This window comes from Poecile atricapillus, chromosome 27, assembly GCF_030490865.1.
Source record: "Poecile atricapillus isolate bPoeAtr1 chromosome 27, bPoeAtr1.hap1, whole genome shotgun sequence".
Taxonomy (NCBI): Eukaryota; Metazoa; Chordata; class Aves; order Passeriformes; family Paridae; genus Poecile; species Poecile atricapillus.
Genome location: NC_081275.1, coordinates 3,095,848 through 3,117,152, shown reverse-complemented (window position 1 = coordinate 3,117,152; position 21,305 = coordinate 3,095,848). Strand labels below are relative to the sequence as shown.

Here is a 21,305-nt window from a genome sequence, read left to right as displayed (position 1 = left end):
CTGAGCTGCCCCATGAGATGTCCTGCTGCCCTAAGCAGGAGGGGATGGAGCCCAGGCTGTGTCCTGCCCGCAGGTGATGTGGTTGGGTGTTTGTGTTTAGCCCAGGCCCAGCACCCTGCACATCCCAGGAGCAGCAGGGAGGATTGCAGAGGAGCCTCGCATACAGGATGTGCCCGGAGGGCAGTAGCCAAAAGCGTCAGGACCTCTCCGGAGCCGCCTAAATAAATGTTTCCACTCCTGAGAAATAATTAAGACCCTTGAGATGCCACTTAGAGAGGAAGGCTGTTCCGCCTGCACTCTTTGCGTTCCTGCTCCAAACACAGAGGCAATTTTCTCAGAAATCCATTACGAAGCTCCAGGCTCCCTCTGTCCCCGGAATGCACGGCGTCATTCGGCATCCTGCTGAGCTCATGCGAGGTGACCGTGCGTCCGGCTGTGCCTCAGCCTGGACAATGCTCACCTTCCCAGAGGCTTCCCGGCACTTTCTGAGGACCAAAGAGAGCCAGGGCACAGCTGGGGCCACTTCAGGGCATCGCTGGGGGTAGAGGTGGGGCAGATCCAGGGGCAGCCTCTCTATCGATCTCTGCTGCAGTCACTGTTCCTCTGTTCTTTTCTTCTGGAAAGAAAGAATTTCTCCTGGGTAACATCCCCACCAGCCAGCTCGTAGATTTCCTTGGAACCTGGTGAAAACAAATTGTGATTGGCTTGGATTGGATTGCATAGGATTCCATTTGCTCTCTCAGCATGGGCCACTCTCCACTTTTTCTCCCATCACTAATCTATTTTTCCTTTTTTCACCCTTCATACCAGAAAGGGGAGGGAGAGAGGAGGGAAGTGAGAAGGACCGGAGGGTGTTTTCTGTACATCTTCCAGCTTTCCCAAGCACATGTGGCTGTGCAGGTCTCTGGTACAGGTAGTGCTGTGTCCCCCGGGTTCCTCCAGATATCCCTGGATCTGTGGTGCCCAGACAGAGCCCCAGCAGCCACAGACATTGTGTGTGACCTTGATTCTCTGGCCTGAGCAGCCAGTGCCCGCCTGGCTGACTGTGCCAATGGGTTATGTGGGCCAGGGATTGTGAAAGCCGCGTGTCCGCGTGATGCAACTCACCAGAGCAGGAGCGTCCTGGCCAAGCAGGGTGGGCAGGCACCAGGGCCCTGCGCTGCCTTCTCCGCTCCTTTTCTTTCGTCTCACTGGATACAGACAGTGTGGGGGCTGCTGGCTTCACGCTGTGTGCCTGTCCCTGCTTCCCAGGGTCCCAGCTCACCTCTCTGTGAGGTCTGGAGTGCCCCAGCAGCACTGGGAACGGCAGCCAGGGTTCTGCTGGCAGCAGCTCAGCAGCGATGTGTCAGCCTCTGTGCGTGAGATTCTCCCAAGTGGGTGAGCACAGGCGGCAAAACATTTGTTCGGGCTGGAGTCACTCATTCAGTCATTCACCAGGGCTGCTGCAGGCTCAGAGTGGGGCTGGTAAATTGGAAAGCACTGTTTTGTGGTTGGTGTTTGCATGGAGCAGGTGCTGGGCTGGTGCCTGCCCAGCCCACAGGTATTTATCTCTTGGAAGTGTGGAGCTGGATAAGGCAGTGAGGAGCCCGAGCTGGAGCTGGAAGACTTTAGTACAAGAGCAATAGATAAAAGCAGTAGAGAGGTGGGAATTTGGGGCTGTGCTTTGACACAGTGGCCAAGTGATTTGCAATTGCTGGTGCATCAACTGTCTGAGAGCGATCCTGTTCCAGCGCTGGCACAAGGAGAGACGAACCCCTCCTTCCTGGATTCCCACGGGGGAAGGGTCACCTGTGCTTCTACCAGCCCCGAGCAGGAGAGGGACCTGCGTTTGCTGAATTTCCCTCCAGAGTTTTTTCAGGCCACAGAAGATGAGCTGGTATCGAAAGTGAAAGCCCAGGAGATCCCATGCGGCGGGTGCGAGTGCTGGGGCAGAACGAGCACACCCAGTATTGCTTCCTGCCGCCGCCTGTGCCCATCACCGCACAGCAGCCGCACCCCGGGGTGCCCATCACCTGGTGTACCCCATGGCCCTGGGGCGCCAGTGCTGCCAGGAGGAGCCTGCTGTGGGTGGTAGCTGTGCAAGAGATCCTTAGGATGGTTTTCTTATGGTTGCTGTTAATTTTCCCTGTTTGAGCAACTGCAGAGGAGTTGGCAGTGCCTTGGGTCTCCTCACAGCTTGCAGGGGATGTGGCAGCTTGGGGAAGGGGATGCAGTGTCCTGTCCCAGCAGGTGCCCGAGGCTGTAGCAGCGCTGGGGATCCTGCTCGTGTACGTGGCTGCCAAGTGTCAGCCCAGGCCTGTGGTGGGAACCGTGCAGCCACGGCTGCTTCACGCAGAGAGCCTGGCGTCAGCACAAGGCAGCCGTGTGGCCACCTGGTACAGATTTGGTCATTCCTGTTCCCAGAACCAAGGCTTGGTGCTACTTTGGGCTTTCCTGGTACTTACTGCCAAATTCTGGTGCTGGTTTGTGTCCTGCCAGAGCTGCTGGTGTTGAAGGCTGAAGCTGTTTTGAATTCTGCCCGTACCTGGTGCTAGTGCCACTATTGACTTATGACACCCTGTGCCATTACTTGTGCTGGTGCTGGCACTGGTGCCATTAACCTGTGCTGGTGCCCGGTACCGTCACCCAGTGCCACTGCCTGCTGCCATTATCCCATGCCTTGTTCCGGTACCGTTACCCGGTGCTGTCACTCCATGCCATTACCCGGTGCTGATGCTGCCCGGTGAGTGGCACCGCTCCCGTTACCCGGTGCCGTCACTCCATGCCATTACCCGGTGTTGCTGCCCGGTGAGTGGCACCGCTCCCGTTACCCGGTGCCGTCACTCCATGCCATTACCCGGTGTTGCTGCCCGGTGAGTGGCACCGCTCCCGTTACCCGGTGTTGCTGCCCGGTGAGTGGCACCGCTCCCGTTACCCGGTGCCGTTGCCGGTGCTGGCGGGGGCAGGCGGGGGCGGGGCCGCGGGGGGCGGGGCCGCGCGGGCCGGGCCGGGGCGCGGCGGGGGCAGAGCGGCGGCGGTGCCGAGTGCCGGGAGCCGCCGGGAGCCGCCGGGAGCAGCGGAGCCGCAGCCGCCGCCGCCGCGGCCGCAGGTGGGCGCGGAGCCGCCATCGCCACCGGGACTGGACCGGACCGGACTGGACCGGACCAGACCGGACCGAGCGGGCCCGGATCCCGTCCGCCTTCCGCAGCAGGGCCGGGCGGGGTGCGGTGGGGCCGGGGACGGGGCCGGGGCTGGGACTCGGGCTTGGGGCGGTCCGGTCCGGTCCGGTCCGCACTGTGGGTGTTTCGTAACCCCGGGCGGGTGCAGCTGAGCCAGGCGCGGGGCTCGGCGGGGGCCCGGCTGGGCCCGCGGGCCCCTGGGCGGGCGGAGGCGACGAGTGAGGGCCGCTCCGAGGGGGCGGTGGGGACGTCCCGGGCTCGTCCTGGTTCCGCGGCGCATCCCGGGGCGGGGGCGCTCCTCGCCCGGCGGAGCGGGGCCGGTTTTCGCATGCGGGCCCCGCCGGAGCGGCGGCCGCGGAGGGCGGCTCCGAGTGTCGGTCCCGGGCCGAGGGGAGGATCCGGGACGAGGCGAGGCGTCCCGTGCAGTGACGGAGGGGTCCCGCCGCGGGCGGCACACCGGGCCGGGATGGCGGGAGTGCGAGCCCCGTTGCCGTCGGTGGGACACGCGGCTCCGCGGGGCGGGTGGGATCGTTCCCCGGCGGGAGCGGCGACACCACGGGGACCGCAGCTCCCGGTGGCCTTTCACCCAGCTCGGGCGCGGCCGGTGACTGGAAGCCCGCGGGAGCCGCGGCCACCTGTCCAGCGGGTTACGGAGCTGTCAGGGCTCCGTGCCCGGCCAGCCCCGGGCCGTGCCAGGCCGGCCCCGGGCAGCTCCTGCCGAACGGCCCCGGGGCTCCAGTGCTCAGCTCGCACCGGCACTGAGCGTGCCCTGAGCTGCGGTGGCACCACCGGCGGCCCGGGGCTGTTGGCTCGTTCGAGTCTCGGCCGTGCTGGGCACAGGGCCGGGGACAGGCGGGCACCAGCCGCAGTTTGGTGACAGTGTCTGGGGCGCGTTGCGGAGGGAATCGGCGCTTGGCTCAGGGTAGCTCTGCGTGGTTTGCCCATGGCAGGGACATGGCACACGATGTCCCTGTGGTGCGGGGTGCTCGGTTAGAGCAGGACATTCCTGGCTGTGGGCTGGCTCACTGTGCTGGCTGCCTGCGGCCAGCCCGCGTCCCTGCAGTGCTGGTGCCTGTGCCCAGAGCAGTGTGAGCCCTGGCAGTGGCATGCGAGGGGGCACTTGGTGCAGGCACGATGAGCTGCTCCGCAGAGCCCGACCGCTGCCGTGGGCACCGGGAACCAGCCCTCCACGGTGGGAGGACCCTCTGAGACCTGACTCCTGGTCCGGGTCCTTGTGCTCCTGATGTCGTCAGCGTGACCTGATGTGGTTCCGAGGTGCTGGATGTGAGGATGGAGACTGACTTTCTGGGTTTTACAACTGTTCCTGGGGAGCTGCTCATCCCTGGGGCTGGAGAGGGCTGGTCCGTGCCCTGCTGTGCTGTGGGTGCAGCATGAGGAGGAGGAGGAGGAGCTCTGGTGTGGGCTGAGGGGTGCCAACAGCCTGTGTGCATGGACACGGGAGAGCTGGAGCAGGGTGTGATGGGTGGCTGTCACCCACTCTGTTTTGTGGCACTGACAGTGCCCTGCTTTGGGGGTGTTGGGCCCTTACAGCTGTCACTGGAGCCACCTCACCGGGTCTTTCTGCACCTGCCTTGTGCCAAGGCCAGTGCTTTGGGGCAGGATTAGGGATGCTCTCACCGTAAAGGGAGATGCAGCTGGGGATGCTTAGCACAGGGCACACAGAGCCTCTGGAGGGACCTTCCCCTCTCCCTCTGCAGGGGAAGTGCTGACTCCAAAGTGACTGTGAAGGCTTTGCCATGGGGTTTCCCAGCTCTCTCTCGAGTGATAGCAAAACTCAGATACCCTGCTTGCAAAAAATCCCAGCTCCCTTGCACTCCTCTATGTCGTGGGCGGCGAGTGGCGACTGTGTTGAGCTGGGTACAGTGAAGTGGCCCCATCATCTGGGAAATTACTTTCTAGTCTGCAAGGAATGACTGTAAGCTGGGCTGCACTAGACAGGCGTCACAGCAGCCCTGGGGAGCTGGTGGGAGCCCAGGCACAGTGGGATGGCAGGTGGGGTGGATGTGACCTCCCTGCCATCTGCATCCCCTGGGACTGCAGGCCGTGTCCCTCTGCCTGCCCGGCTGCGGTGACTCCCAGTGTCCCACACACTGTGAGTGCTGCCCTTGGAGCAGGGAAGCAGGGCATGGCTAGGATTAGGGTTAAGGTTAGGGTCAGGGTCCCCACCTTGCCAGGACGGGTCAGGACTCGGCTCTGCAGCCATGCAGGCAGCTCCAGCCTGGGAGGCTGTGCTGGCTCCGGGGCCCGGCACGCTCCAGGAGAAGTAGCCTCGACAGCTGTAATGTTTCTGTGGCATGCCTTTCCTTTCATGGGGTGTCTATTTTGCAACCCCCAAGTGTTTTGATCCCGGGAGGAAGGGGGCGGGGGTGTTTACCCTGGCACCGCGTGGCTGGTGCAGGGATCCAAGTGGCGCTGGGCATGCCTGAATTTCACATGCAGCAACAGTTCTAGCAACATCTGCTGGCTGATAAAAGGTAGACTGCTGCACGCCGCTGCTCCCGCCGCGTTGGGAAACGTCGAGGGGGAGGCACACTGTGAACACGGCTTCCTGGCAGATAGGGCTGAGCTGACTTGCTGATAAAGCAGAATCCACCCATCTGGCTGCAGCAGAGGGGCCAGGAACACAGGCTACTCACAAGTGCTTCATGCCCAGTGTTTCTCTCAGTGCTGGGTCCTGCTTCCCACTGTATCAGGAATGATGTGCTGCGGGCTGGGACAGCCACAGCAGCATAGCTGAGCCACAGCACAGTCAGAACCCATTCCCAGTTCAAACAGTCACTGGTGAGTTTTGCAATCTCCATTTTCAGTGTAACTTTGTGTGATGAGCTGGTTTATAGCACAGCTCTGCTGGGAGGGAACTGGGGAAAAGGCTGGTGCTGGAGAGCCACTGCCTCAAAGAGCCAGAGAGAGCAGCATCGACCCATCCCTGCCCACCATGTGCTGGGAGCTCATTCTGTCTGGCCTCTCATCCCTATCAGTCAACGGCCCTGCAAAGCCTTTAGCAGAGGAACAGGCTGCTCTTGCTGGGAGTTCTGAGTTCCTACACCAGCTGGAACGGCTGTAAAATGATCTTTGTCCTCTCTGGTGTGAACACCCGACCCTGGTGCTGCTGGGCTGTGGGCCCAGGGGTGCAGCACCAGGCCCTGCTCGTGGAGATGCTGCAGTGAGGCTTACGGTGCAGCTCAGGGGCAGGGGCTCTGCTGCTGCTCCAGGAGCTGGAAAGCCCATCCCAGGGCTAGGAAAGCCAAAATTCACCTGGAACATGTTTGTGTGTGTGTGGATGCATGCTGTGCTTCACCCATCTCTGGTTTTGAGAATTTTGTTTTACAAACCACTGGTGTTTTGGTTGTTTTATTCTCTGTCTGACTAGTCCCCCCTCCTGCCAGCATCCCTGGATGTCTGTGTATCCCCTCTTCCAAAGGCAAGGCTTTACCCCTCTCCATCCTGCTCCTCTGACTTGATGCAAGAGCATCTCTATGCAGAGCTGCTGCAGCTGCTGGGGATGAACTCTGGGAGTGCGGTGGGGGCATGCAGGAGCTGCTGTGGTGTCTCTCTGGCTCTCCCTGCTCACCAGACATCCAAAAGCCTGTGCCATGCCTGCTGGGCTGGCCCTGCAGGACTGCCATGCCAGGGGTGAGGAGCCTCCTGCACCATCTCCCCAGCCCCAAGGAGAGCTGGATCATGGCATCGATCTGAGGGGATGGATGTGGCCAGAGCAGTGCTGCCGGTGCCTGTGCTGCCCACATCTCCCCCAGCCCACCTGGGTCCTGCCCAGCAAATCCAGTCTGGCTGTGGCTGGATTAGTGCCATTGTATGTGCTCACTGGAGCATGGCAGAGAAAATGAAATTGTGTCTCCAGACCCCAATCAGGACTAATTCGATGCTGAAATGAGCTTAATCCTCAGGTCCTTCACCCAGCCTGTCCCTCCTGGGCTGGCGCAGGTCTGAGCAGGGATTAGCACCGAGCCAGGAGCTGTGATGGATTTGGCCTTGGTGCAGGAGGCTGGCACAGAACCTGTGGGACGCCAGGGCTGTGCCCTCAGTGTGGCATTACAGGGACTTGGGCTTGGTCATTATTAGCATGAAGGGAAAATCCCTTCCTTGAGTGTCCTCACACAGGGCAGCTGCACATCCCTGCCCAGCCAAGGGCCAGAGTCTGCCCAAGCTGGGATGCTGCAAGTGGTCAGTGGCTTTGTGCCTGCCCTGGGATTCTGCCACCAAGCCAGGGGAAGCTCCAGAACCCTGAGCTGGCAACTCCCTGTTGTGACAGCCCCAAAACCAGTTAATTCAGCTGCTTGGCCCCAGGGAGCCAGGAGTAATTAAAGCTCTGCCCAGCCTCTCTAATCCTGTCTGGGGGTTTATGGTGAGGGCAGCACCAGTGCTGGCAGGGGCTGGGCTCCCCACAGCAGATGTCCTGCAGGAGTGACACCGGACTTGTGTCCATGGGGCTGGTTGGGCACTGGGCTCTGCTGATGTGGCTCTCTGCTTCACCTTGTGTGAAGCTTTACCTGCCCACCACTGCTGGCCCTGCTCAGTGTCTGAAGGAGCTCTGGTTGCCCCAAGGTGGCTCTTGGTGCACTGAGGTTTTCTCGAGGTTCCAGTCACTGGATTCACGGGATTTTGCTGGGTATTTTGGTGGTTTTGGTTTGACGCAGGTTTCTGGGCCTATCTGGTTGGAAGAAATCTGAAGTGAGGAGGAAAACCTTTCCCAAGGGTGGCAAGTGCTGGCAGGTACAGAGCCTGGCCCGTGGTGTGAGATAAGCTGTTGGCAGCCCCCAGGACTGATACCCCTGGCACCAGTCCCCAGCTGGGGCATCTCAGCCCGTGTGGGGCTGATGTCCTCTCTGCGCAGCATCAGGTCATGCATGCAGTTTCCTTGTTCCTGTAACAGTGTGAATTCTCTGCTATCAGCTCCCAGATGCTGGGACACCTGGACAGTCCTGGTGCTAGTTCCAGCTCTGCTTACTGGCTGTGGGGCCTGTCACCTCTGCTCTTGGGGGGAATGTTGGATTACCAGAGCCAGCCATGCCTCTTTCATGAGTGTCATGGTACCTGGCCCTAGATGTTTCCAGTGTGGGCTGAGTGGTTCGGCTGCCTCCTCCCCGATGCCACCAGGGTGAAGCCATAAGTCACTGCCATTTTCTGTGGGAGACAAACAAACCCCATCAAAGCACAGAGCTTCTCGAAGGAGCTCACTCCCGTGCCGGTGGGTGCTGCTGCCTCCCAGCCAGAGCTGGAAACCACAGGCCGGTGTAAAACACGCGAGCAGCCTTGTTTCCACGGCGTGCCGGTGCCACAGCCCTGGCTGCAGCTCTGAGCAGGGCTGGGGGCTGCTCACCAGCCCCCGGGTGCTCCCACCGCAGGCTCCGCTCCAGGGCTGTGCGCCGGGGGCTGTGAGCGAAACTGGGGCTGCAGCTGAGTGGGTCCCGTCTCGCCCCTTGCCGAACTCCTGCATCGTCCCTGGGGTCCCATCCCTGGCTCTCAGCCAGCCACGGGGGCTCAGTGCCGGTACAGAGGCTGTGCCTGCTGTGCCACCGGGGAGGTGTGAGGGGCCGAGGGGGAGAGCGGGCCGGGCCCGCTGTCCGGCGGGCAGCCGTGGCAGCAGTCGGGGAGGCTGTCCCGCGCAAGCAGCTGACATTTTGGAAGGAAATAGCTCCTCTCCGCTCCTTCCTGTAGTGCGCAGCCAGCGAAACGGCGGCCCGGGAGCCCGGCTGTGCCCGCCCCGAGCCGTGGCCGGGCCGTGCTGGGGCCGGACGCCAGAGCGGGGCCTGAGGGCGGCTGCAGGACGGGACAGTCCGCTGCAGGCTGCAGGACGGGACAGTCCGCTCCGGGCTGCAGGACGGGACAGTCCGCTGCAGGCTGCAGGACGGGACACTCCGCTGCAGGCTGCAGGACGGGACAGTCCGCTCCGGGCTGCAGGACGGGACACTCCGCTCCAGGCTCCAGCGGGGCCCCGGGGTGAGCCGGTGCGGACACGGGGCCGCTGTGGGCGGAGGGCTGGCTGGCTGTGTCGGGGTAACCGGAGCCCTGCGCTGTGCCGAGCTCCCGGCTGTCACCTCCCCCGAGCCCGGGGCCCGTCTGGGGAGCGGATCTTGCCCTGGAGGGACCTGGCTTGGGGCCGCCCCCCTTGGAGGGCTGCGGGACCTTCCGCCGGGGCTGCCGGGGACAGGGGCGGCGCTGGCTGGGGCAGCCCCGGAGCCCTTCGGCGGCACCACGGTAAAGTCCGGCCCTGCGGCCACAAGCGAGGCCGGCTGTGACCTGGAAGCGATCGCGGGCTCCCGGAGGTGCCGAGAAACCACGTGTCCGTGTTTACTGCGGCGGGAGGCGCCCGCTGCCGCCGGAGCCCAGCGCCGCGGCCCTGCCCCGGCAGCACAGCGCTCCGGAGACCCCCGGGCTGCGGGAGCAGCGGGCCAAGGGCAGTGCGGGAGCCGCCGCGGCCGAGCGACTGCGTGGGTCGAGGGAGTGGGGCGGGGGTTTACAGCCAGAGCCCTTTGGTGTGTTTCCCCCAGGCCTTTGCCTAGCCCTGGGCCCCTGCCTGGCCCTTCACGGCATGGCTCTGGGCAAGAGGCTGCTGTCGGGGGCAGTGCCAGCACCAGGGCTCGGGTGTCCTGCTCACGAGGAGGTTTTCGGGCTGGCTGTGTGCGGGGAGCATCCCGTGCAGAGCGTGCTGCGGCCCCGGGGTGGCTGCTGCCTGCAGCAGTGTTTGGATTTTGCCGTGCCCATGGCACGTGGGAAGCCGCTACTGCCGGTCTCGCCCTGTGAGGCATTTCCCTCCTTTTGTCTGCCCACGGATGTGCTCTGGCTCTCCTGCAGCTTGGGACTTGCTGGTGCCTGCTGTCACTGTGCCTGTGACCCTTCCCCAGTGTGGTCACGTCAGTCCCCTGCCCCCAGCCCCAGCAGAGCTGCCACCTTCCCCATCTTCCCCTCTCGCTGCTGCCTCTGGCCTTCTAAGTACCCTTTTTGAGGGGGTTTCTCCTGTTTTGCATTGGGTTTGGCAGTGCTTCTCCATCAGCACTGGGCAGTGAGGCTGTAAAAGGCAGAAATGGTGATTGCTGGTCCTCTCTCTGCTCGGTCCCTGTGGCGCTGGGGTCCGTCCCCACAGCTCTGGGGTCTGTGTCCTCAGCACTGGTCCTACCCTGGGAAGCTGCCGTCCGCCTGTGCCGCTTCACAGGCAATAAATGAGCGCGTTGCTGTGGCTTGTCGAGTGCTGCTGGTTAACCGAGCTGCAGTGACGGGTGGGTTCCAGCTCGCTGCCAGCGAGTAAATGCAAAGTAGCCTAAACCACTACAATTATCTGCCTCTTGCAGTTGTTGGAGAGCGCGTGGGGCCGGTGGCTGCTGTGCATGGCTGAGCCATGGCAGTGCTTGAGGCTGCATGGCCCTGCTGGGGCTGGTGGGCTGGAGGTGGCACTGGGGTGAGTGAGTGTCCCTGGATGTCAGGTGAATTCGTCCCTGGGCTCCCATCCCTCGGGCAGCTGGTGGTGCCACCGAGGAGCATGATGCTGGAAAGTGATGTTAGGCATGGTCCAAGCCAGGGCAGTGGCTGCCAGCAGCAGCCAGGGGCAGGAGGCAGAGCTGCCTGGAGAGGCTGGCAGTGGCAGCTCCAGCTGTGCAGTGGGATCATGGTGCTGCAGCTTATGCCAAAACTGAATTGCTGCCCCAGCCATGTTGAGTCTCAGGGTCAAAGGTCTGCCCATGGCTGGTGGCACTGGTTGCTTGTGCTGGGGTGGTCAGGGTACCCTGCAGCCCATGGGGAGGTTTGGTTTGTCCACTGGTGAGACACAGAGACAAAAATGAGACAGATTTCCCCCAGGAGAAATTGCATGTTCTGCTGCATTGACAATGTCTGTGGAGGTTGTGCTCAAGCCTGGTGCAGATGGTGTTTTGGGACACACCAGGTGAGCTCTGCACCATCAGCCACTGCACAGCCCCTTGTAGAGGCAGATGTGAGGCTGGTGCTCCTGCTCCCAGGCTGGCACTGGCCAAATGCGGAGCCTGCCAGCTCACCACAGAGCAGCCAGAGACTCGTTGCTTAACAACATGCTGGAGTGGAGTAGGAAGTGTTTTGTCACTGTGAGATGGGAAGAGATCACCATTTTATCAACAGGCGGGGCAGTGTCTGTTTGCTCTGTGTCCGTGTGGATGTCCCCACAGTTGTGGGGACTTCGGTCACTTTGTGGTGCAGTGGCACTGGCATGGCCGTTCTTGGCTCTGCCCCTTATCGAGGCCCTGCAATTTCCAACAGCAGCATGTCCTGCTGTCAGCCATCCCACCTTCCCTTTCCTCTTTGCCGGTGTTCTTCTGCCTCCCCAGGCCCCTCCTTGCCAGCAGCATTTCCAGCTTGGTGATTTCTGTGAATGTGGAAAGGTTCCTCCCTTTTTATAGGGGAAAAATTCATTTTTAGCCAGCTCTGGGTTATTGTTCCTCTTCCTGTTCAGGGGCGGGTGTGCCTGGCTCGGGGGCTCTGGCTGTGGCTGCTCTGCTCAGAGCTGCTGCCACTGTCCCCCAGCATGTGCCCCTGACCGTAGGACACTGCCAGCTCTTTTGGAGCCCTGTGGGCCACTGGGTATTTCTGAGGCTGAAAATGCTTTGGGGAGAGGGGGAAGCACAGTCCCCACCAGCTCAGTCCCTCTGCTTGTCACCAGCCAGTGCATTGATCAGATCCTGGCCTTGGGACATGTCCAAGGCCTTGTGCCCCTGCCTGGCCCCTCTGTGTGGTGCCAAATCCCAGGTGGTTTGGGTGTGAGTGTATCTAAATGCTGTTTACTGCTGCCTCCTCACTCAAGGGGGACCTTGAGCCCCCCAGGCCCTCCTACATCACTCACTGTCATATCACCCTCACACACTCAGCTGCAGGTTGTTTCTCCAGCCCCCTCGAGCCACAGGTGACCCAGGGGGCACGCTGGATTTCAGTAGAGGTGCTGTTGCCACCATCCCATCCCTGCCTGCCCCTGGGGGAGCCAAGGCTGTGGTGGGTGGAATCCCTGGGGAGCCAGAGCTACCCCAAAACTGCTTTGGGAAGGTCCACGCATCTCCCCCAGAACATGGGGCACACAATGGCCCTGGGACTGGGGACTTGTCAGGGACTGCAGTGCCACGTGGGCTCTTGGGGCTGGGGCTGCTCCTGCCTGCTGGCACTGCCAGGGTGTGGGCAGGAGCGGGGTGAGCGCAGGGGGGGCCTCTGCTCTGCGTCACCCTGGATTTCTGGCCAGCCCTTCCTCCCCCTGGCCCGTTTCCTCATTCGCGTGGCCAGTGATGGCTGCGATCCCGTGGTGCAGTGAGGGGAAATGAGAACCATGTGGAGAGGCCGTGCAGAGGCACATCCCTGGCCCTGGGCACCCCCAGGGCTGTTCCTAGAAAAGAGGAGGGGTGACTGAGAGCCAGGGTCCTCTGCCCCCACATGCCCTTTCTTTCAGCAGCTGGAGACAGCGCTGGCAGCACCAGGAACTCTGAACACTCCTGCAGAGGGTGTGGGAACAGCCAGGGCCAGACCCCTTGCAGCACAGTGCCTGCCTGTCTCCGCTGGTGCCCTTATGGTGCCTCTCGTGCAGGTGCTGAAGCATGGCGGTGTGGATCCAGGCCCAGCAGCTCCAGGGGGAAGCCCTGCGGCAGATGCAGGCGCTCTATGGGCAGCACTTCCCCATCGAGGTGCGGCACTACCTGTCGCAGTGGATCGAGAGCCAGGCGTGGTAGGTCACAGCTCCTGTTCCCAGGGGGTGCCGGCTTGGCAGCGGCTGCCCCAGGGGTACAGGTGGGTGCTCCCCACTGCCAGGCTGCCCTGACACCGTTCTGCTCCGCTCTCAGGGACTCCATCGACCTTGACAACCCCCAGGAGAATGTGAAGGCGACACAGCTTCTGGAGGGGCTGATCCAGGAGCTGCAGAAGAAGGCAGACCACCAAGTGGGTGAGGACGGCTTCCTGCTGAAGATCAAGCTGGGGCACTACGCCACGCAGCTGCAGGCGAGTGGGGGGCTGTGGGCAGGGGTGCAGGGCCAGGGGGGTCCCTGCCCCGTGCCTGGCTCAGGCAGTGCTCTCCCAACAGAATACGTACGACCGATGCCCCATGGAGCTGGTGCGCTGCATCCGGCACATCCTCTACCACGAGCAGCGGCTGGTGCGGGAGGCGAACAATGTGAGTGCGGGTGAGGGTTCTGCAGGGTTGGGGGGATGCTCAGGGGCTCTTCTCCATGATGATGGGAGCAGCCCTGAGGCAGGGAACGGGGAGGGTCCCCTCGCTGTGCTGAGCACACTCTGTGCCCCGTGCAGAGCCCTTCCCCGTCCGGCTCCTTGGTGGATGCCATGTCCCAGAAGCACCTGCAGATCAACCAGACCTTCGAGGAGCTGCGGCTCATCACACAGGACTCTGAAAATGAGCTCAAAAAGCTGCAGCAGACACAGGAATACTTCATCATCCAGTACCAGGAGAACATGCGACTCCAGGGTGGGTGAGGGTCTGAGGGGCATGGGCCTGGGGTGCTGGCAGGGCCAGCCCTAACACCGTGCCCTGTCCCCCAGCCCAGTTCTCCCAGCTGTCCCAGCTGGGCCCCCAGGAGCGCCTGTCACGGGAGACGACGCTGCAGCAGAAAAAGGCATCGCTGGAGGCCTGGCTGCACCGCGAGGCCCAGACACTACAGCAGTACCGTGTGGTGAGTGATGCCTCCTGGTTCCCCGTGATGCTGTCCCTGTGATGCCCTGTGACCCTGCCCCTGCAGCCCTGATGTTGTCCCACCTCGCAGGACCTGGCTGAGAAGCACCAGAAGACGCTGCAGCTGCTGCGCAAGCAGCAAACAACCATCCTGGATGATGAGCTGATCCAGTGGAAGCGTCGGCAGCAACTGGCGGGGAATGGGGGCCCACCCGAAGGCACCTTGGATGTGCTGCAGACCTGGTGAGTGCCTGGTGGGGTGGGATGGGATGGGGTGCTGAGCCCCAGTGCGTGCTGAGCCCTGCTCTCCCCAGGTGTGAGAAGCTGGCAGAGATCATCTGGCAGAACCGGCAGCAGATCCGGCGTGCAGAGCACCTGTGCCAGCAGCTGCCGATCCCAGGCCCAGTGGAGGAGATGCTGTCAGAGCTGAACGGCACCATCACCGACATCATCTCTGCCCTGGTCACCAGGTACAAGCTGGACCCAGCTGGGTGGGGGGGCCCAGGTTGGCCCTGCCCCCTTCCCAGCCCCCCTGATCCCCCTGCCCCCCCAGCACCTTCATCATCGAGAAGCAGCCCCCCCAAGTGCTGAAGACACAGACCAAGTTTGCAGCCACCGTGCGGCTCCTGGTGGGGGGGAAGCTGAATGTGCACATGAACCCCCCCCAAGTGAAGGCCACCATCATCAGCGAGCAGCAAGCCAAGGCCCTGCTGAAGAATGAGAGCACCCGCAAGTAATGCCAGGGGCTGGGGCTGCTGAGGCAGTGGGGAGCAGGGAGGGGAAGGGCTGCACTTTGCACAGCTCCCAGTCCTGCTGGTCTCCTGACTCTGTGCATTCCCGTGGCAGTGAGAGCAGTGGGGAGATCCTCAACAACTGCTGCGTGATGGAGTATCACCAGGCCACTGGGACGCTCAGCGCCCACTTCCGCAACATGGTGAGTGCCCCTGCTTCCCCATCCTGTCCCCTTGTGTCCCTCTGTGTCCCCCCTGGTGTCCCCATCTACTCCTCCATGCTCACCCCTCGTGTCCCTGCAGTCCCTGAAGCGGATCAAACGCTCGGATCGCCGTGGGGCTGAGTCAGTGACAGAGGAGAAATTCACCATCCTCTTTGAGTCGCAGTTCAGTGTTGGTGGGAATGAGCTGGTCTTCCAGGTGAAGGTAAAGCCACTCTGTCCCTTCTGCAGGCCCTAGGCAAGCCGTGGGCACTATGCCCACAGGAGCAGGGCTGGGCTGAGGCCATATGGGTGCCCGTGGGTGATGTTCCCTTGGTGCCTCACAGCCCATTCTGGTCTCCTTCCTCTCGGCAGACGCTGTCCCTGCCTGTGGTGGTGATTGTTCATGGGAGCCAGGACAATAATGCCACGGCCACCGTGCTTTGGGACAATGCCTTTGCCGAGCCCGTGAGTGCCACTGCAGTGGGGGCAGGACAGGCCCCATCTGCCCTGAGCAGAGGTGGGAGCAGGGCTCAGCCTCCTGCTGGGACATAGCTGCCGGTGCTGACCATGCTCTCTGCCCCCAGGGCCGCGTGCCCTTCGCTGTGCCCGACAAGGTGCAGTGGCCACAGCTCTGTGAGGCCCTCAACATGAAGTTCAAGGCAGAGGTGCAGAGCAGCCGTGGGCTGACCAAGGAGAACCTGGTGTTCCTGGCACAAAAGCTCTTCAACAGCACCAGCTCCCACCTGGAGGACTACAGCAGCACCACAGTGTCCTGGTCCCAGTTCAACCGGGTACGTGGCCTGGGCCCTGTCCAGAGCCCCGCCAGTGCTTGTGGGGCTGGATGGGGTGTACCAACCTGGGGGTCCCTGAGTCTCTGCCACTGTGCCCAGTGTCTGTGCTGTGTAACAGAGGCTCGGAGGCTGGTGACAGGAGTGCTCATTTTCTGGGGATTTCCACAGGAAAACCTGCCTGGGAGGAATTATACCTTCTGGCAGTGGTTTGATGGGGTCATGGAGGTGCTGAAGAAGCATTTGAAGCCGCACTGGAATGATGGGTAAGAGCCGCCCTGCCCTGTGCTGCCTGGCCCGAGCCCCAAGCCCTGACGCCCTACTCTGCCTAGGGCCATCCTGGGCTTCGTCAACAAGCAGCAGGCGCACGACCTCCTCATCAACAAACCCGACGGGACCTTCCTTCTGCGCTTCAGCGACTCGGAGATCGGTGGCATCACCATTGCCTGGAAGTTTGACTCCTGTGAGTGTGTGCCTGGCATCCCTGGATTGAGTATCCCTGGCCCCATCTCATGCCCATGGGGTACTGGCACTGCCATGGCAGGCACGCTGGAGCCATCCTCAGGAAAGAGGCGAGCGCCAGAGCTCCCAGAGCGCTTTGGCTGTCCCATGGGGAGCGATGCTGCCCTCGCTCACTGCAGCTGTGGCTGTGTCAGGCCCAAACGCTGGCAGCAGTCAGGAGGAGGGACCAGGCTGAACCCTCCAACCCAGCCCTAGGGACTGATGTGGACTGTACAAAATCCAGTTACTCAGTGGTGCTCCTCAGTGCAGGGGTTGTCAGGGGTGGCCTGACCCTGTGCAGGAGTCTGTTGCTGTTCACAAGAGCATCCTTTGGAGGGTCAAATGGCTGAGAAGCACCACAGAGCCCCACGGAGCCCATGGTTGGGGAACCAGCCTCCCACGTGTCAGGATGAGGCCAGACCTGCCTTGGCTCTGCTGTGCCTCCTACCTTATCCCATGTTCTGGTGATCTGTGCTTTCTCCTCTGCTGTTGCTGAGGGAGGGATGCAGTGTGGGACATGCTGTTTGCTGCTTGATGTGACCTGCAGCCCATGTCCAGAGCACGGCCAGGAATTGCTGCAGACTCTGGGAGTCACCATGATCCTCACATTTGTCTTGCAGCTGAGAGGATGTTCTGGAACCTGATGCCTTTCACCACCAGGGATTTCTCCATCCGCTCCTTGGCTGACCGCCTCGGGGATCTCAGTTACCTCATCTACGTGTTCCCCGACCGGCCCAAGGACGAGGTGTTCTCCAAGTACTACACGCCGGTTCTCTGTGAGTCCACGCCAGGTAGCGCTGTCCCTTCACCCCACGTGTGTCCCCTCCTTTGTGCATCCAGCCAGGATGGAGCTGGTGTTCTCAGCATCCCCCCTGCCCTGGGGCCACACCGGCCCCACGGGGGTTCTGCATCTGGCCACGTGTGAGCCCCCAGCACTGCCTGGGGTCGTGGCGTGTGCTCGAGCTTGGGGCCTCAGTGCTGCCTCCTTCTCTCTAGCTAAAGCTGTGGATGGATACGTGAAGCCACAGATCAAGCAAGTGGTGCCAGAGTAAGTGTGACCCCAAAGGCAGATGCTGGGCAGTGGTTGCCATGGGTTTGCAGCACTGAATTGGCTGGGTTGGGTGGCAACCCAAGGTGCTGAGGAGCTCAGGTCTGCCACCAGTGATCACACTGGTGCTGAGCCTTGTGAGATATCTTGGCGACCTCACCCGCGGGGCACCCATCCTGTCCTGTGCCAGTGCTCATGAAACCCATTCCCACAGGTTTGTCAATGCATCAGGAGATTCTGCCCCTGGAGGGGCCACCTACATGGACCAGGCACCCTCACCTGCCGTCTGCTCCCAGCCTCATTACAACATGTACACCCAGAAGTAAGTATCACACCCCTATCCCCCTACTGCTGCAGCTGGTCCTCCCCTCACCGCCTGCCTCCCACAGCCCCGATCCTGTGCTGGACCCCGAGGGTGATTTTGACCTGGAAGACACGATGGATGTGGCGAGGCACGTGGAAGAGCTGCTGCGGCGCCCCGTGGACAGTCAGTGGATCCCCCACGCCCAGTCGTGACAGGCAGGCGCCTGCTCCCTTGCCCCTGGCCCCGGCGCTGCGGGGACTGTGCTGTGTTCGTGTCTCTGTGCCAGGGGACAGCGGGTGGGCCCTGCCCCCAGGATTTGCTCTGTGCTGCCCCGAAACACAGGCTGGCGTCCAGCTCTTTGGTGTTTATGCCCTTGTATAAACGGCAGCGGATTTGTCGCATGGTTTTCCTGTATGTTCCTTTTAAGAGGCCCAGCTTCGGCTTTCCGCTTCTGCCAGCACTGGCCCTGCAGCCCCCCCGTCCCCCCGTGAGGCTGCTGGGGCGGGGGCCGCCAGCCCGGCCTCAGGTTCGCTTTCGCAGTCGTCACTAAGAATGTACATGTCGCCTTCTTGTTCTCCCCCGCGGCTCCGTTCCCAGGGGTGCGTGAGGGCAGAGGGCAGAGGAGGGGTTCTGCCAGGGCTCCCCTAGCCCGTGCTGGTGCTCTGCTCCACAGTGGCAGGGTCCCTGGACCTCATCTTCTCCTCTGCCCCCAAGGATGCAGGAGCTCCTCCGGCTCCCGGCCTCGGTGTCCGCTCTGGAGCCAGTGCAGCGTGAGGGTGGCAGGGTGCGAGGGCACCTAGCGAGGGCAGTCGGGTGGGCAGGGGGTTTGGGGAAGCGGAGCCCTCTGCCCCCTGCCTCTCCCCTCGCCTGGGCGGGAAACTCTGGGGTCCTGGCCATGTTATTTTTCTATCACAGAGTAAATAAAGCACGGAATATTTTTGTAACACAAAAGCTCTGGGTGCCACGTGTGTCTTGGGAGAGAGGCGGGTCCCTCTGGGGAGCTCCTCGTCTCGGGGGCTCCAGATGAATGCTGGGGCTGGGCCTGGTGGTCGGGGTTCCTGTCGCCGAGGGCAGTCGTCGAGCCTCCATTGGCACAAGCTGGGCGGATCTGGGGGGCTCTATCCGGGTGGGAGGGCTGCCCTGGGGAGCAGAGGCTGGGTTGGGGCTGGGGCCGTTTTCCCGGGCAAAAAGCAATGTAAACCGGATCAATTGCCCTGTTTTTCGAAGAAGGATCTTGCTCTTCATGGAGGGGTAGAGGGCGCTGGTACTCGGGGCTCAATTGCTGTTGAATTCCCCGCCGAGCGGGGGGCTCCGGGTGTGCTGTGTAAAGGCGAAAATGAAAATAAAAGTAAAGCGGGGAGGGGGGGGCGGCGCCGGGCGCGATAATTCTCCGTCATTTCTGCCGGAGGCGGAATAGCCGGGTGGGCGAGGGGGGTCCGGGGCCAAGTCCCTGCCCTGGGGCGGTGTCCGCATTCCGCGATGCTGCCGGCGGTGGCGGTCGCGGCGGTGGTGGCCGTGGCCGTGACCGTGACCGTGGTGGCCGTGGCCGTCCCCGCGCTGCGGCACCGCCTGTTCCGTTCCGCTCTGCGCCGCGCCGGGGGCCGGTACCGGCGGCGGCTGGAGGCTCTGGGCAGGGACGTGCGGCTGAGCCAGGAGCGGCGGCTGCGGCGCCTGCTGGGCACCGGGACCGCCGGCGGTGAGCGCGGGGCTGCGGCGCGGGGGCCGGGAAGGGGTCGGTCCCATGGCTGCCCTTCTCAGTTTGTGCCTCCCCCGGCAGGCTCGGAGCAGTTCCAGGAGCGGCATCCCCTGGGGCAGCCCTGTGGGGAAGAAGAAGCGCCGGGGGATGCGGTTCCCCCGCCGCGTCTGTGGGCTCTGCTCCCCGGCTGCTGGGACCCCGACCCCCGGCTGCAGGTGCGGGGAGCGGCGGGCGCCGTGGGCGCGGATCCCCGCAGGGTCTGCCCTCCTGACCCTCCCGTTCCCCGCAGGGGTCCCTGCTCTACCTGGACGCCCTCGGTGCCGCCTTTCCACGGGCCCTGTCCCGCCGGGGCACGGCCGTGCTGCACTGGACCCCTGGCTGTCCCCGTGCCCCGGCGGGGTGGCCGCTGCCCACCCTGTACTGCACCCCGGCCGCTGCGGGCACCCTGCGCTCTCGGGCCGCTGCTCTGCGGCTGCAGCTGCTCTTTGCCCTGCGGCAGCGAGCGCTGCATGTGCTGGAGGCCGGGCTGGCGGCCGAGCTGCACGATGCGCTGCTGGCCCTGCGCACTGAATGGCCCCAGCTGGCCCAGGAGCTGGCGCTGGGCAGGCTGAGCCCCCAGCCCGGGCTGCCCGAGGGGGTGCGGGGCCAGCTGCAGGCGCTGCTGACCCCTGATGCTGCCCGGGCAGCCGAGCTCCGTGCTGAGTGCGCCCGTGGCTTCGAGGGCATCGTGTTGCGTCTGTGGCCGCAGCTGGAGGTGGTGGTGGTGAGGACGGCGCATGGTGCGGAGCGGCTCTACCGCGACTCCCTCTGCCAGACCGACTGCCAGGGACTGCCCTTCTACTGCCCCTTCTACCAGGCAGCAGGAGGTGAGTGTCCCCCACGCCGGTGTGGCCCCATGGCCTGCCCTGGGTGCCCACAGGGAGCTGCTGCCATATGGCAGCACAGGTCTCCTTGCCCCAGCAGATGCTGGTGCATCTCTGCTGCATTCGCTTCCTGCAACCTGAGAACAGCTCAGTCCCGGCGCCAGCAAAATTCTGCCCCTTGGAGAGGGGTGAGGCTTCTGCGGGCAAGGGACGGTCTAGGGAGCTCACATTGGCACATGCTGCCTCTGCCCAGCCCTGCTTGGTATAAACCTGTGGCCAGTGGAGCCAGCACCCCAGTTCCTGCTGTGCCCTGACTGGGCTTTCTGCGAGTTCCTGCCCTGCCTGGCCACCAAGGAGCCACGGACGGTGCTGCTGGACGAGCTCTGGGAGGGACGCGAGTATGGGCTGGTTGTGACAGCTCAGCCAGGAGAGTACAGGTGCCTCCTCCCTGCTGTGTAGCCCTGGGGGGCTGCCTCCCCCAGCCCCATGCACCTTTCTCCCCCTCACACTCTCCCTGCCCACGCAGGTGCCGTACTGGGGAGGTGCTGAAGGTGACCGGCTTCCACAAGCAGTGTCCCGTGGTGGAACCTGTGCGCAGGTGAGGACACCCCACCCCCTGTCCCTCACCTTTGGGAGCTGGGCCTGTCTTAGCAGGAGGGTGCCAGTGACCCACCCCATGTCCCTGCACTGCAGGGAGAGCCAGACACTGAGCGTGCGAGGTGAGAGCATCCCTGAGGAGCAGTTCTGCCAGAGCCTGGGCCGCACCCTGAGGATGTGGCCAGGGGCTCGCCTGATTGACTATGTCTGTGTGGAGAGCAGCCTGCTGGGTGAGTCCTCCTGAGCTCTCCAAGTCGCCCCAAAAGTGTAGCTGGCACTGCATGGAGCTCTGCAGCCCTCCTGTGCACAGAGGACTGGGGGCTGAGGGCAGCTTTAACATTCCCATGGTGCTGGCCCAGGTGATTCTTCGGGACCCTGTGCCCCCCACTACGAGGTGTTCATGGAGCTGCAGGGCCTGCGGGACCTGTCGGAGGGGCAGCGCTACAGGGTGAGCAGGACATGGGCTCTGCTCTGGGGCTGTGTGGGGTGGCTGAAGGACACTGCTATGGCAGTGTGGGACCAGCACAGGCAGCTGCCCTCTCTTTGCAGCTGGACCAGTGTCTCCAGGAGGATTTCCCCATCTACAAATCCTTCCGCTTCAAGGGCAGCATTGGGCCCCTGCGCCTGCACCTGGTGAGGCCCGGGAGCTTCACCCGGCTGCGGGAAGCTCTGGGCTCCCCCATGCCCATGCCCAGGGTCCTGCGCCAAGAGAAGCTGCTGCGGCTCATCCAGGGATCAGTCATCTCGTAG

At 63.0% G+C, this 21,305-nt stretch overlaps 2 protein-coding genes across 4 annotated transcripts; both read left to right on the top strand.

The window, feature by feature from the left end:
• The first annotated feature begins 2,968 nt into the window (after window positions 1-2,968).
• Window positions 2,969-18,350, top strand: LOC131589099 (signal transducer and activator of transcription 5B). 3 transcript variants are annotated; one of them, XM_058858243.1, is made up of 19 exons: window positions 8,943-9,137; window positions 12,730-12,867; window positions 12,983-13,139; window positions 13,222-13,311; window positions 13,446-13,620; window positions 13,695-13,825; window positions 13,916-14,067; window positions 14,139-14,294; window positions 14,378-14,557; window positions 14,671-14,758; window positions 14,859-14,981; window positions 15,131-15,223; window positions 15,343-15,549; window positions 15,718-15,812; window positions 15,879-16,009; window positions 16,668-16,838; window positions 17,044-17,095; window positions 17,310-17,417; window positions 17,485-18,350. In XM_058858243.1, exons 2-19 carry the CDS (start codon window positions 12,740-12,742, stop codon window positions 17,609-17,611), a joined length of 2,364 nt encoding a protein of 787 aa, XP_058714226.1. In that variant the 5' UTR covers window positions 8,943-9,137; window positions 12,730-12,739; the 3' UTR covers window positions 17,612-18,350. The 3 variants fall into 3 exon arrangements, with proteins under 3 accessions (XP_058714224.1, XP_058714225.1, XP_058714226.1); XM_058858241.1 differs by lacking the exon at window positions 8,943-9,137 and adding an exon at window positions 2,969-3,088 and having other exon boundaries at window positions 12,983-13,311; XM_058858242.1 differs by lacking the exon at window positions 8,943-9,137 and adding an exon at window positions 3,180-3,201 and having other exon boundaries at window positions 12,983-13,311.
• Window positions 18,351-18,501: 151 nt separating this feature from the next.
• GHDC (GH3 domain containing) lies at window positions 18,502-21,305 on the top strand. The gene is made up of 8 exons (XM_058858251.1): window positions 18,502-19,095; window positions 19,177-19,310; window positions 19,385-19,961; window positions 20,212-20,395; window positions 20,485-20,556; window positions 20,652-20,785; window positions 20,915-21,003; window positions 21,105-21,305. The coding sequence occupies exons 1-8, from the start codon at window positions 18,879-18,881 to the stop codon at window positions 21,303-21,305; spliced, it is 1,608 nt and encodes a 535-aa protein (XP_058714234.1). The 5' UTR covers window positions 18,502-18,878.